Raw genomic sequence first — 15,066 nt, 5'->3', positions numbered from 1 at the left:
AGATAATCTGAGAGAAACTGCTCAAAGAATCAGAACTTATTCCATAGGACCACAGAATCAGAATTAAAGAATGAACTGTGTTGTGAATGCTTTTCACTAGTACTACATATCATGGTCTCTGTAAGACATAAAATAAAAATTTATTTTCGAAAAATTACTTTTAGGTTCAAATCTAAGTTCAATTCATAGAACTGTTTGGGCAGCTGCCATCTAAAACTTAAAAAAAAGGAAATACATAGGCTTGCACAAGGAACTGAAGTTAAGATGCATATTTTAGAGCTGTCACATGACAGTCCCCTTCAAAAACAATGTTATTTATTGTACAGATATTTTAGATTCAGAATTGTATTTTTGTTCAACATATTTAATTCTTTTTTTTTTTTCTTGCTGGGAAATTTTGATTTACATTTTGTAAAAGGCAATGCCTATCAGTTCAGGAAGACTGATAACATTTTAAAGCCAATCCTTACATTACAAAAATAAGAAGAGGACTTAACCAACAAGAACAGCTGTTTCAGGATTCATTTCCTATTTGGTACATATTATTCAGCACAGTAAACAAAGCTCCAAAGATTACTTTTAAGGGTAACCAAAACTATTTCCATGCTACACATATACATATATATACTATCCACAACTGGGCAAAAGTAATCAGGAGCTATGGCAACCACAAAGACTTATTTAAGCTGAAGTCCAAAATATATATCTTCCATGTCGCATTTAGCCTCTGTTATCAAAGGTAACTAATTTTTTAAACCTTTTCAGCCTATTTTGCTGGACAATATTTTAAAAGTAGTAAGCATATCCTATTCATTCATTCAAATTAAGGATGCCATCTTGGTCTACATACACCCAGAGAGGTTAAGGGCTTCAGAAGCCAGCTGCCAACAGCTGGACAATAGGCAATCAGCCTCTGGGCACAAACAAATCAAGGGTCATGGGCAGTGCAGCTGCGCCACAGAAAGCAGGGCTGTATGGGCAGAGTTGTCACCCCGTGCTGAACCTGGACATAGAAAATGATGCAGCAGAGTGCTGCGGGAAGCGCTTTTTCCAAGGGAATAACAGGGACTGGCGTGGCTGGAGACATCACAGACTAACACAATGTCTGAGGGCACTCCCAGGGTGGGCCAGCTAGGCAGCCCCCCTTCTGACTGCTGTCACAAAGCCACAAAACTGACTTTTATATTTCAACACACATTATCTTGTCATCTCTTTTAATCTCAGAATACCACATTAAGGAAAACATGATGGGAAAGATTATGATCAGCCTTAAACACACTATTTTCATTCAGCTCTAACAAATTCAAGAATAAGACTATTTTGTAAATGAGCATAACAAATTGAAATTCAATAGTCTAGTTAATCCAAGCATATTGAAATAAAATTGTGTGTGTGTGTGTGAGAGAGAGAGAGAGACAGAGGCAGAGAACGTGTAGTGAGGACCTACTTTCCTCACATATTAACTATTCCTATTATCATAAACTTTGGATAAGCAATGAATCACAACTCTAAAATATAAAGATATTCTGCTTAATATTGCTATTAGCTGCAAACATAAAAAAAATCTATAATAGATTATTAACTTTTAAATCTTTATGACATTTGAAAAGAGTAAACATATATATATATATTCACTCACCTTATTATATTCACCATACAAGAAAACAAAGGTATTATCCAAGTGAGCCTATACCAAAAGGAAGCACACATTAAAATCCGCAATTTGATACCCATTCCAAATACAAGAAGTAACAAATTTGGTGACAAAGCTGTCAAAATATGTTCCACAAATACATTGGCAAGAGATCTGGACATACTAAAGAAATTCAGTGAAACAAAATAGGTGCCAAATGGGGATGTGTGACAGTGTTCAAAAATACATTTCAACCAAAGCAGGAACACATCCAACAAAGAGATTCTCTACATAAATTATCATGAAACTATTAGAAATAATTGGCTAGTGATTTCAAAATATTACATATACTTTTAATGTTATCAAAGAACTGTGTTGTGAACCATGTGCGATTTCTTGGCAGTTTAATTTTTGGCCACAAAACATCATTTTTAGACGCAAGTGAAAATACTATATCCCATACTGCAAGTCAATCTGCAGTTTTTGAAATCATGTTGAGCTTCCAAACGCTTTGAAATGATGCTAGGGAAAATACTATAAAAGTCTGAATACCCTGGAAGAGTGTAGGCCTTGCAGGAGGTCTGCCAGACACATGTGTCCCTACAAGTCTACAGAAAGCCTACAAAGCAAAGGCATCTTCAGTGAGCTCTCCAACAGAAGACAGCGGTGTCTGCAGTCACATCATCCCAAGCAACCACTTCAGTGTACGTATTGGTCTTTCCAGCTTTTATTAGTACCAGTACATGCTGGTGCTCTCCCAACTCATGATTAAAGGTATGTAGGTACAGGAGGCCATCAGAGTTGCGTAAGTCTAACAGGAGCAGGTTAATTTTTATGCAGTGCTATATTAAAGCCATTTTTTTGACAAAAATAAAGTCAGTTAAATGCTTGCAGGTACCTCTGTGAACACAGCCCAGCTCTGCAGGAATACCTGCGTGAGCAGTAGTGCCCAGGCCAGGCTAGGCCGCAGTGCTGAGCTGGGAGGTGCCACCCCGCAGAGCTGCCCGCTCACATCCTTCACACACGTGATGTGCAAACTTCTGCTCGTTAATGGCTCTCCATAAATATAACACTTTAAAAAATCAGAGCAAGCCGCTGTACACTACTCAGAAAGGAAACAAAAAGAGGCCAGGCAGTGCATATATATAAAAGACAATGCTCTTCAATGTCAAACTATTTCCTTTCATTCAGTCAATAAAGAAGACTATCACACATTAGTGCTCTTACTATGCATAAAGCATCAGCGTAGTACAGCAGTATTGGCAGCAGTATGCCAGGGCAGCTTTCTGCAGTCCAGATGTGCACACCAGCTGCAAACTTATGCCATGAGAGTACACTGCAATTTCAAGTGCCTTCTCAGATCAAGTTGAAAGCTTAAGGTCCAGAGTATCTGGGGTTAAAATCTGGTCCACCTGAAGTGTATGGAGATATTCATTGATTTCATCAATGCCTATTATAATCCACAAAGGTTTCAATACTGCATTGATCAGGACCTCCCGTTAGGGCACTAATCCAAGGAAATATTTGCCCTATGCTTACTCTCTAAAAAATTCATTGTTTATTGTTTAATGCTCGTGCACATTGTGAAATTCCCCCATTACTATGGGGACCAAAGAAATGCATGCTGAACTTGAGGCAGCACAAGATTTGCAATTGTCCTTAACTCCTGGCAAACTAATGCCTTACCCTTGAAACAAGTCCCTGAGAAAGTCCTCTCCTGCAGACACGCTTCTTCCTAGTGCAGAAAGATCAATTTTCCTGAACAACCTGAAAGAAAAAGAGAGAGATAAATAGGCCATAACTCCATTTATTCAACTGCACAGAGAACTTTCCAGAAAAGCCTTTTCCAGTGCATGTTGTTACTTCTACCTCCTCCTCGACACCCTGAAGGGCTGCTGCCATGCCCCTGCAGTGCTGCCCAGGTGCAGGCAGGCTCCTGCTCCCCCAGGGCTGGGGAGGTTTGGGAGCAGGATAAGAAAAGGAAAGCACTGCCTTCTGCTGCAGCAGAACGTGGCCAGAAGTTCATGGCTTATTTTTGTGAAAAAATGTTCCTTTTTTTTTTTTTACAGTACCTAAAAGGTGTATGCCACTGTAGACAACCTTCTTACTTACTGTTATAAGCTTTGCTCTGACACAGAATCTTTTTTTTTTTTTTTAAACCTTAGAATGTAATTTTTGATATTGGTTATAGAGCTTTAAAGATAGGCCTTGTTCGCTGGACAAATGAATTTACTAAAAAAAATATTATAAACAACACACACTAAGTTACCTAACGTGCATTTTTTCTGTTGTGTGAGCTCTTTAAATTTAATATCCTGTTAAGCAGTAGTAACTTTTAAGTTGCAATAAAATCAAATAATTGTATTTATCAATTTGTTTTAATTACCAACCACAGATATGCATATGTCCTACTTAGCCTGTGAAAATCTGAATGCACACCTGCTCCAACAAACAGTCTTTAAAATGAGACATGAGGAAAATATTTGAATTACATTTCCCTGTTCCAACATACCATTTTTAAAAAGCACTTTCAACACTGAACTAGGCCTTTACAGTTAAGGCATTTTACAAGATGATACTGAGCTATGTTTCCTGTCTATGAAGAAGGCACCAGCATATAAAATGGTAGTGAATTTGCATTACCTCCAATCCATCATTCTTTGAGTGCGCAGGAAAAACCGTGAGACCTGCTGCAACAAAGCACAGCCTTGTGTTGACAGATTCTTATTTAAGTGACTGTGAATACAACAATTCCACAAATAATTTGTCAAGTGTGTGGCTGAACTAGCTCTGAACCCTGATAAATACCAACTCGCCTCACTGCTACAAAGGCATGATGTTCTGTGTGCGGGCAGTGAGTAACAAGCACCAGGATTTAACAATCGATGCTACTATATTTCTCTTTTCTTTGTGGTTAAAAGAACCTTGAAGGGTGGCTCTTTCAGCAGTGTTAAGTACTAGTGGTGGCTATGCCTTGCAAATCTAAGTAATACACTGCAGGCTGAGGTGGAAGGAAATAGCATGCCGCATCCATTTTTAGCTGCATTTAAAACATATGGTTTACGTTCTCTGCTGAAAAACAGTCCTTGCTGTATAGTTAGCAGATTATTGTGTAATACAGGCTATTATTAAGTGGACCTCTTTCAAATTATGATAATAAGACACCTACTTTCCTGATTTTCACATCCTAGGGCATACATTCGTGCTGGGGTAATTCAAGAGAGCAGGCTCTTTTTAGGAAAAATAACACAAACACTAGATGAACACATGTACATATTAACAGAGGGAAAAAACACACTCCTTCCAGGTATTCAGTTGAAATCAAGAGGGCATTTTTCTACCATGCAGTGCATTCTAAAGGCATTATGGACGTGTGAGGAAAAAAAAAAAGAAAAAAAAAAACATTTTTAAAGAAATGTAAATCTAATCAGTCTTGAAGCTAGCAATATATACATAAATGTCTTTTGCAGATATAATTTAGTATGCATTATTAATTTATTTTTCATAAACCTCTCCAGCTACAAAAAAGATAAGTGGAAATGTGCCCCCACATTGACGATAATGCTCATTTGTCAAGCAGGAGTGAACTTATTAACAAATTTCCCCCTCCTGAAATCCCATCCTAAAGGATATTCAGAATCTTCTCTGTAGAAAGACCAGACATGCCTATTGCAAACAAGATTATTCCAGACATTTTAATAAAGTACCAACCTTTAATGGGACGTGAACTTCAGTATACCATTTGCAAGGCAAAACCTGCAAACTCTGGACAGCAAAAAATTATCATAATATTTCTGTAAGTCAATTATATGTATGCTTTTTACTCTAAAATACTAAAGCCAATAGGAATAATTGTGATACTATTAATGAGCCCCAATGTAAAATGCTAATTATTTATTGTTTGTAAAGCAATTTTAAATAATGCAGAACTCATACACTAATGCCATCATGATTTTCCAGTCATTAACTTAACCAGAATTTGCATTTTGGGACTATAGCCAGTGACTTACATGCACTACTTAAGTCATTTTTCAAACACCCTGTCCCATCTTAATCTATTCATCATTAATCACATTTGGTCACTTTACATACAGAACATTATTCAGATGAAAGATAAAAGAAATACATTAATAAAATTAAAGCTAGAGTGAATACTTCAAAATATAAAGGTAGAGGAGGAATATGGTTATCAAAGCAATTTATACATTATGCCTATTAAAACAGACTTGTTTATGCAAAAGTTCTGAGAGTTTTTGAGTGTTTTTTTCCTGTAATGGAAAGCATACTTAGAAGGCCACCTTTGTACTTTATCCTTCCCAATCATCTGTAATTGTGTTTACATAGCAAAGAGAAGATACTCAAATTTTGTGCCTTTTATGAAATAGAAGGAAAATATATTAACAGCTGTTTTCTTGTCAATACAGCTTTAATTTTAGGTCTGCAAGAAATCTTAAACTTAGGGAACTGGCTTGTAATTACAGGCTCTGTTTATCTGAAAAGATCCAGTGCTCTGCCTCCTGCATCTGACTGACCTCTTCTACCTTAAATCAATCAAGTCACAGAAGCCTTACATCCTCTTTGTGTGGGTCTGGTCCACAAGAGGCTGTAAAGAAGAGAAGATTTCTTATGAAAGGAGTTTTGTTACCAGCTATCTTGCACCTTTCACCTCAAGGCACCAGCTGATTATACAGCCACTGCAGTACACTGGCATTAGTAAGTGAATGAGCTGAACATGGCATGCAGCCCCAATGTTCTGGAGATCTTTGTATTCACATGGCAGATTTAGCACAGGCTAGAGCAGGTCCCCAGTGGTACTCCTGCAGCCTGCTTTAACTCTTGCTTAGTGACACTACCTCCTGATCAAGAAATGCATTTTCTGTTCCCACTGAGTCTTTGATTTATTTTTCTCCGATTGCCAAATGGCTGTCAATCAGCAGGAATTGTGATAGTTTGGTGGGGGGGGGGCGTTTGTTTGTTTGTTACAATACAGAACACTGCTCTTTTCTGAAATTTAGTGAGATGAAATAATTTTCTTGAAGAACAACAACAAAAAGAAAAGAAAAAAAGAAGAAAAAACTAGCACAGGGCTACATCAAATAATAATTCAATCCATATGGCTATTTCACAGTGCTGAAAGTAGTTTTGTGATGTTTAGTGACTCCTGTGAAATAATTTCATGATTTCATTCTAGTTCCTAACGAATAAGTGTCCATTCCACAAATGCTCACTGTATTTTTATCATTTAACACTTTTTTTTTTTTTTGGGGGGGGGGGGGGGGGGGCGGTATTTCAAGCATAGAAGTATTTTACACATGACCTGTACAGGTCTTCACCAGTGAGCCAAACAGCAGCCAAAAATCCATCTGACAGCCTGAGATGGATAGCTTCAGTCCAGTATATGGTGATTTGGGTAGCAGAGTTTACATGCATAGAACATTGCCTTATAATAAAAGTTAACTGCTAACTCAAAGCATATACATGTACAATATCCTGAGGATATTTACTTTTTGAAGCTATGAGGTCTCCTAAAGGAATTGACAGTTATCTTAAGTTTCTGACTGAGAACTCCATTTTTGTTTAATTAATCATCTTAAATATACAATATAAGTTGATTTTTTTTGTATTAAAAAAAAAAAAAAGAAAAAGAAATGCGCCTTCTTGTACCTATTTCATATCACTTTAAAAATACTGCTTTTTTGTGTGTATGTAGGTTTTCACTTATTAAAATTTGAACTTGTGATCTAATTAATTGGGAAATCTCTTGGACAATTTTTAAACAAGATACATTGTCCTAAGTTTTCATCCCTAACAAGACTGCTGCTGAAGAAAACTGCTTCTGAGGTTCCAGTCAAAAAGTAGTAATGTTCTATCCACACATTAGTGATTCCAAAATTCTCCATTATGAACAATATTTATCAAAAACAGCCCACTATCAGATGAAAGATGTGCCTTATCTTTTCTTGTCAACTAAAGCATTATTCACTGAAAGTTTCTTCCATATCTGTTTCAGGGGTTTCAGTGTCATTTTAAATTGCAAATCAATCATAGATCATGCAAGCCCTACTTCTGTAGGAGAGATTAACGCTCTGGCTAAAATTGTTTACAAAGCCATTTGTAAACCTTCTGCTGATGCAGATGAGGCAAGTTTACCAGTTTAACATTGTTGATCCCAGAGAAAGCCTTAAGCAATGACTTCAGAGGGCAAAAAAATTTGTTCATTTATCATTATTGTCATGGGCTTTCGCAAATGATAACAATTTGTCTTCATCCTATTTTTAGACAATGAGCCACAATAGAGTCTAGAAAGCCATTTTGCCAGATGGGAGAAGGTGCTTTCATTGCAAAATGTTGTCTTTTCTTTTCCTGCCCTATAAAATTGGCTTAAGTGAGAACCAAGGATATGTTTTAATGTCAGGTTTCCCAGTAGACATGATGACATACAATAACAGCACACAGTGCCCGGACAGCATGTTGTCCAAATATATTGCATTTTTAAACACAGGAACAGTCTTTGTTGTACATTTTCACCAGAGAAACTGCAATACTAACTACAGCTTAACATAGAGAATTCCCACAGAATGATAATTTTCATATAATTATTATTAAATCTATGACGAATATCGATATTTAATAATAATTCTTCACTTTGCACTTTGGAAAGCCAAAATATTTTGTGTTAAACCAAACTACAAATACTACATAACAGAATATAAATTAAGCATTTTAAAGGATTGGCATGTGAATTCTATTCGGCTCAACTTTACTGATTATTAAATGACAAATCCTGTGCCCCAGTTACACAGACATGTTGGACCCCTAGGAATAAAGACAGTTGTGTTTGTGCCATGGGACAGGACAATCAAAGCCTGGGAGACTTTATCCCTTTTTTTGTGCAGGGATATATTCGTACACGTGTCCCACAGACAGGGTGGGACACAAGGGGCTACAAAGCATCTCAGGAAGCCTTTCCAGTGACTTCCCCACAAAGAATAAATCTCCAGAGACCAAACCCAGATGCACTGGGGTATATCCTTTGCTCTCACTTGTAACCTTTTGTTATCAGCTGTGTTTAGGGCTGATGTGCCCCTCTATTCTGGTTCAATGCAGTTTATCAAAGAAAAACCCTTTTAACTCAAGTTTTGTTCCATTTACCAGGATCTGACCCTATGGAACCCTAGTGAACAGAAAGAGCAGATACAAACACCATTTCCTTACAGACTGCACCAGTTCCAGTATGCTATTTACAGACTATTTAATAATAATTTGCTAAAAAAAAAAAAAACATAATTATGCCCAAATGCAGAAATATACCACAGAACAGAAAGTATATTTCATAATCCATGATGAAATGTTGCTTTTAGAACAGTATTTCCCATTTCCAGCCTGAAGTTAATCTATCATTCATAGCTTTCCACCCCATAATCCTGTCTCTGTGATTGCTAACAATTCCACAATATTTCTAGTAGTTTGTGCCTAAGCTTTTAGTACAGATAAATACTTCACATATAAATTTACCCTTCAGAAATAAAGGAAAAAGTTGAAAAAAAAATAAAAATGCACTCAAATATTCCTTGCTGTACACTTGTTTTCTTGGAATTGCTTTTCAAAGAAAATTAAGGAGCTGTCAACAACAGTATAGTCAGTAATCCACTCAGTGTTTTTACAACAGCAGGAAGGTGGGCATTATTAAGGCATACTGCATGGCACAACTGATGTTAATCACCAGCCCTGCAAATTAACTCTCTGGATCTCTATATACTGAAAGTGTCCATCTGCTACAGTCAAAACCCTTTGTACTTATAAAAATCAATTCTTGTACTGCAAAGGTCGCAATAGTTCTGTAAAAAGCATCACTGAATATATTGGTATAAGTGGAGAAATCTTAAAGAGTACATGACATAAAATATTATAATCATAATCAGGCAATAGCATTCTTTGTTGACAAAACTGTGTCACAAAAGTTGGGGGGTTCTGGTTTTGTTTTTAAAACTTTTTTATTGTGTAGTTTTCAGCTTCAACAGCAAAATACTTAATTGCATCTATGCCAGGTGTTTCATTAATCCTGTTAGCTGCTAGACAAACCTTGCAGGAAAACAGAAGACAACGGCCTCTCTGCTTGCTCCCCCCAGCCCATGTTTGCCTCCTCCTCCTCTATTCCCCTACAGGAACTGACTGATGGCAGAGCTAGTTTGTTGTTGAACTTGAAGGCTGAAACTGTAGACAAGCCCATGCTTAGTCAGGAAATGTGGCAAACCAGCAGAAATAAGTAGGAACTGATTTTCCCCCACTGAGATTTAAGACAAAATGTTTAAACATCTGGGATTTGGAGCCAATCATTTTGGAAGATGGACAGACCTAATCTAAGCAGATGTGCTAATGTGCATTTAACCTTCACATTGAGACAAAAGTTCTTAAAATTCATCTGCTAACAGTGGTTATAGACTAGGCTTTTTGGAGTGTGGATGGGGAAAGCAGGAGAGATCTGGGAAAGGTGTACTTGTACTTTTTCAGGCTTTGCTTGTTCTGCTTGATCAAACAGCCTTTTGTGAACCAACATCTTTGTTCACAGTAGGAGCTGAAAAAAGATACTGGAGAGTTATCTTGAAAACAGGAGAAACTTCCTTAGGCTCAGCCTGAAAGACCCAGTGTAACACAAGAACCTATGGCCTAACTGCAGTCTGGGAAACTAATTTCTGTCATCCGAACATTGTGGGCCATTTTGTTCTTGACAAACTTTTATTTTTTTATTTTTTTTTTCCCATGCATGTGTTTGCTTCTTGAACTTCATTCATAGGGGCTTTATTTAAAGTTCACTTATCACATTCCCAGAACTATGCATTGCTCAGGCTGGCAGAACAGCACGTAATGTAACAGCATCCCTCTAGAACCCAACCAGAATTCAGTCAAATGCTCACATCTCAAAGACATAATCATAAAGTGATAACGGAAGACAAAGAATGATATAAAGAAAAAATTAATAAGATATGGGGGCACAAAACTTATAGATTAATCTTAGACCTGACTACAAAATGCCAGGAGCAGTGTCCTTCCTTTCCAGAGAACAGACATGCGACCTGTATTTTGTCTTTGCACCAATAAAAAACTCATGCAACGAACCCACTAAGGGGTGAGATCCAACAGTATTTGATCCAACAGTATTTGAGAGCGTTCCCTCAAAGAAGGAATGTGAAAAGACTTCTAAAACAGATTTAGTTTGTCCATGTACTACAAATGCTAGGAATTATTTCTTCTGAATTTGCAGATAGGGTAAGGCATGAAGTTAGTTTCCAAGCTATTTAGAAAACTGATCAGCTTTTTCAGATGAGCCAGAAATAGAAAAAGAGAAGTTCAAGGTCCCAAGGCTCTAGTGCTACACTACGCTACACTAGATAGTGCATAGAAAGGTTGGACAGCCTTCAGTTTCTTTTCCTTTTCTCCTCTTTCTTTTCAATGGTTGAATATTCTATCTGCAGTCATCTTGTCCTACAGCTAAATCCAAGTCTATAAGGGATGATGAATTGTGTATTATAGCTGCATTGCTTTGTCTTTGCTGGGAATTGAGAATGATGTATTTGGGATTCAGCTGGTATACGTACAGCAGTTTTAGTGACCCATAAAACGTTGGATGTATATTTTGAAATATTTACAAGAGTAGCAGTCAACAGTTCTTTATCTACAATACTTTTTAATACTTCTGTCTTCTCCTTTCTTATCACCTTTTTCACCCTGCTTTCTTTGTTTTTCTTCAGCTCTGACATTATTTCTAATTGTGTTACGGTACTAATGACCAAGATCTTTTAGATCAGATACAGAGCATTGAAAAGTGCGCTTTGAAAAATAAATAAATAAATAAATAAATAATAAAGCAAGCTTTAAGAATTTTGAAAAAACTTATGGTACATTTACAATGTATGGAGAACAACTTCTCTGATAAGCTGTCCAGCTACTCCCTGGCACTTTTGCCCAGAGAAAACAAGGTTGTATAAGGATTTGTATGGTCCCATCCTCAGAACAGACACACTTGGCTTTAGGACCAGATTCCAGCTATTTGGCTGCTCTGAAGTTCTGACCAGAAAAGCCATAGGTTAAGGAAAAAAAGGTAAACAGAAAAATATCTCTTTGTTCTGCCTCATTTCTAATCCAAGGAGTGATTAATTATATAGTCATTTAACAGGCTCTGTATGGCCCTGGCCATTCTGGTCCCATGCACTACTTTGCATATCCATACCACTTCATAGCAACACTCTGCAAATGCAATCAATCCCAGAGGTGCCAGGAGCTCTGACTGAGCAGAGTATGGGTAAATGCTGTATATCCTTCTTCCCATTAAGGGATAAATCCTGAAGCCTCTTCAACCCATATCCCTCTAGTATACCTGTGTTTCAGTTAGAGTCTGGAGTATTCCATCAAAGAAAGGGGGAAGGGTGACATAAAAGAAATTTGTCATCTTTTGCTTGGAACTAACAAACTGAGTCAATTAATTTTTCACCCTGAAGATAAATTCCTGAATTAGGAATAAAAGCAACAATCACTCCCCCCCTCCACCTCCCACCAGAGATCCTCTGAAACATAATTTATTAATTTACATAAACATCAACCATCTTTAGCAGTCTACCTACTTGAACTTGCCTAAGGAAACAGCCCCTAGTTTCCAGGCTAAATATCATATGGAATAACACTCCAGGACAAAAACCAGGTAAGATGATCTCCTTGAACCAAAAAATGGAAGCATAACCCCACTAACTGTAGTAGCAAAAAAATATTCCAGCTCAGATAAGCAGCTAAGGAAGGAAAAGGAAATAAAAATGAGAGGTCAAAGTTAAATTTCAGGCATACATTCTCTCTACACAACCTCAAAGCAAAAATGCACTATCAAAAGATTGTCCAGTAAGAGAAAACAGCAAGAACAGTTTGCTGCTTTTATTGCATTGACCTTTCTGTTTTTCTCTTCCCAAGTAATGCAATGGTGTTGGAGGGGTTGGAATAGAAGGAATCAAAAGCCGGGGATGGCCTGGCCATTACCAAAAGGCAAGGACAATGATATTTTTTTTTTTAATTTTTTTTTTTTGTTCTTTTCCCTTCTAAAGCTCCTCTAAACTTGAATGTTAAGCCATTCACAAACATGTTTTAATTATGATAATTCAGCATCAAATCTTGACAGTCCTTGTCTTATAGCTCCATATTAGCCAGGTCTAGTTGTACCTAGGGAATATATGTAAATAGAGTTATGGTTACCCTTATTGGCTGCTGCAGACTCAGACAGACCCTGTATAAACTTAGGTCACATTTGTAATCATATAGACATCAGTCAATAAAGCAGTGCCAGCTTATTTATGCTAGCTGCACATGACAACACAGAATGGCAAGCGGTGACAAGCTGCCATGCCAAGACCACGAAAGCAGGTACAAGAAAGGTGAAAAAGGGCTCTTGTGACACTCTCTTCTATCACTGTATCCAAACACTCAACAACAGACATAACCTTTACAATTTACATTTTCAAACTTTTATCAGCCACAGGGAGCCTGAAACTTCCATTCATGTAAGAAAGCAAGCTCAGGCCCTCTCACAGAGTTATGCCTCCAAAGCCAGGGCTCTGGAAGCAGCAGCAGCTATCGCAAAACTCTGGATACAGTCGTGAGAGGTAGTGGTCCTGACTGCGGTGGCTGACAACTGTTTAAAGGCTGTATAATTATTTAGGGCAGGCAAGCCCTCTGGGAATGCCTTGAAGGAATGAAGAATCTTTTGCTTACAGCTTTCTTCTAAAAGAGGAATGCTGAGAAATGGGGAGTCGGCTTAGGTTTTATACTTGTAATTACACTGTCCTGTGCCACATAATAAAACTTCTGAGATTCTGATTAAACATTTTAGCTACAAGACCCTATTTCTACTGAAGCAAATTATTTAATTTCATAGCTATCCCCAATTATACAGAAACATGTATTTATTTATAAAACAAGTCGTTGCAAGTCATTGTTACTCAAATGTCCACTTTGAGACCTAACAGAAAATAATACTTATTCAGCAATTTCCATGCAAGTATCTGAAGCCAGTTTACAAGTATTAATGAAATAAACCAAACAAGAGGCAGGAAAATACAGATAAGCAAAAAGATTGCAAAAATCTAAGCAAGTCAGCTAAGGCCTCATACTGAATTAGTGTCAAAGCCCAAAACAGCTTTCATCTTCTGTACCACAAGAGTATATAGAATCAAAATATGATATTGATTTTGAAAATATTTAGTAAAGACAAAAGTAGTTTTAATTATTGTGAATCAGTTTTTAAAAGCAAATATAACATGCACATTCATGATATTTAGAATGAAATTGTGCTACTGAAATGCATAAGCAACAAAAATCTCAAATTGCATATGCATGACATTTGTAGGAATTAGGTTAAAAAATGATCTCTGCATTTTATAAGAGATGCCCATTTGATGTGATTTACAAGAAAACAGTGCACAAAGACAGTGTACTCAGAAATGTTTGCACATATGCAAAACCAAATAAAAAGAATGGATTGGCAAGTCATTGAAAATACAGCTTCTCTGTATTCTATTACTATTTCTTCATATTACCTTTCTTTTTAAAAGCTAGGTAAAATCCAAAAGATTTACCACAAAAGATTATGGCAGTTCTGCACTTGAACAATGTTACAGCATCCCTTTTAAAGTTAAATCATACTCAACTATAGTTATAACAGTGTCCATAAAAATACAAACAACATGGGGGTAGTTCAGCTGCTGAATGCCCAGTGATAGTGCTTTTTCTTGCCATGGACAAGATCACAATTCATATACTGACCCCATTTTCCCAATTCCCCAAGTTTCATTCTGTCAGGATTTGGAGATGTGGAATTTATACTTACAACTGCAGCAGAAGGAAGGAAACTGCAAGGGCTGCCAGTACCAAATAGTTGAGGAGTCGGAGCAGTGCTGTAGGAGCCCATCTCCTGTGCTCTCTGCTGAGGAGCGCTGTGGTGGTGTAGGACCTATCGGAGGAGAACACCTGCCAAAAGCATTGTGCTGTGCTTTAGCAGGTGTGGTCCCTCTGTAGGGCCAAAGCCTGATTAAGAAATCACTGCCTTTGGTCTTATTGAAACCAGCTACCATCAGTAGCTAGGCATATCCTGCATTCAAACCAAAGGACACATAAGAAGAACGATGAAGAAAAAGGTGATCAGATGCCATGACTAGTAAAATGAGGACAACCTTCAAAATTAATATTATTTTAGCATAACCATAACTCATAACAAAATGTGCTTAAAATGTAACGTAACCATATCAACATTTCTCTAAAGTACAGAATGCTATAGACTGTAATCTACAGAAACATTATAAAACCTCTACAGAATACAACCAGGAAGCAGAATACTATTTTGCCTTAGAAGTTCTAGATACATTTTCTCTATTTTGGTACTTGCCTGACTTGATGGA

At 37.1% G+C, this 15,066-nt stretch overlaps 1 protein-coding gene across 1 annotated transcript in view; it reads right to left on the bottom strand.

Annotated features, from left to right (window-relative positions):
• Positions 1 to 15,066, bottom strand: part of LOC310879956 (uncharacterized protein) — a 307,953-nt gene that overhangs the window by 9,806 nt on the left and 283,081 nt on the right. The window contains exons 19-23 of the mRNA XM_083795024.1: positions 14,499 to 14,638; positions 5,345 to 5,398; positions 4,277 to 4,320; positions 3,320 to 3,400; positions 1,640 to 1,687 (exon numbers count right to left, since the gene is read on the bottom strand). Coding sequence (XP_083651150.1) covers positions 1,640 to 1,687; positions 3,320 to 3,400; positions 4,277 to 4,320; positions 5,345 to 5,398; positions 14,499 to 14,579 — 308 coding nt within the window. The 5' untranslated portion in view covers positions 14,580 to 14,638. The remainder of the gene's footprint in view (positions 1 to 1,639; positions 1,688 to 3,319; positions 3,401 to 4,276; positions 4,321 to 5,344; positions 5,399 to 14,498; positions 14,639 to 15,066) is intronic.

Source organism: Anser anser (genome assembly GCF_964211835.1).
Source record: "Anser anser genome assembly, chromosome: 11".
Classification (NCBI taxonomy): Eukaryota; Metazoa; Chordata; class Aves; order Anseriformes; family Anatidae; genus Anser; species Anser anser.
Note: the sequence above shows the minus strand (reverse complement) of the source record. Positions and strands in the feature narration are given on the sequence as shown.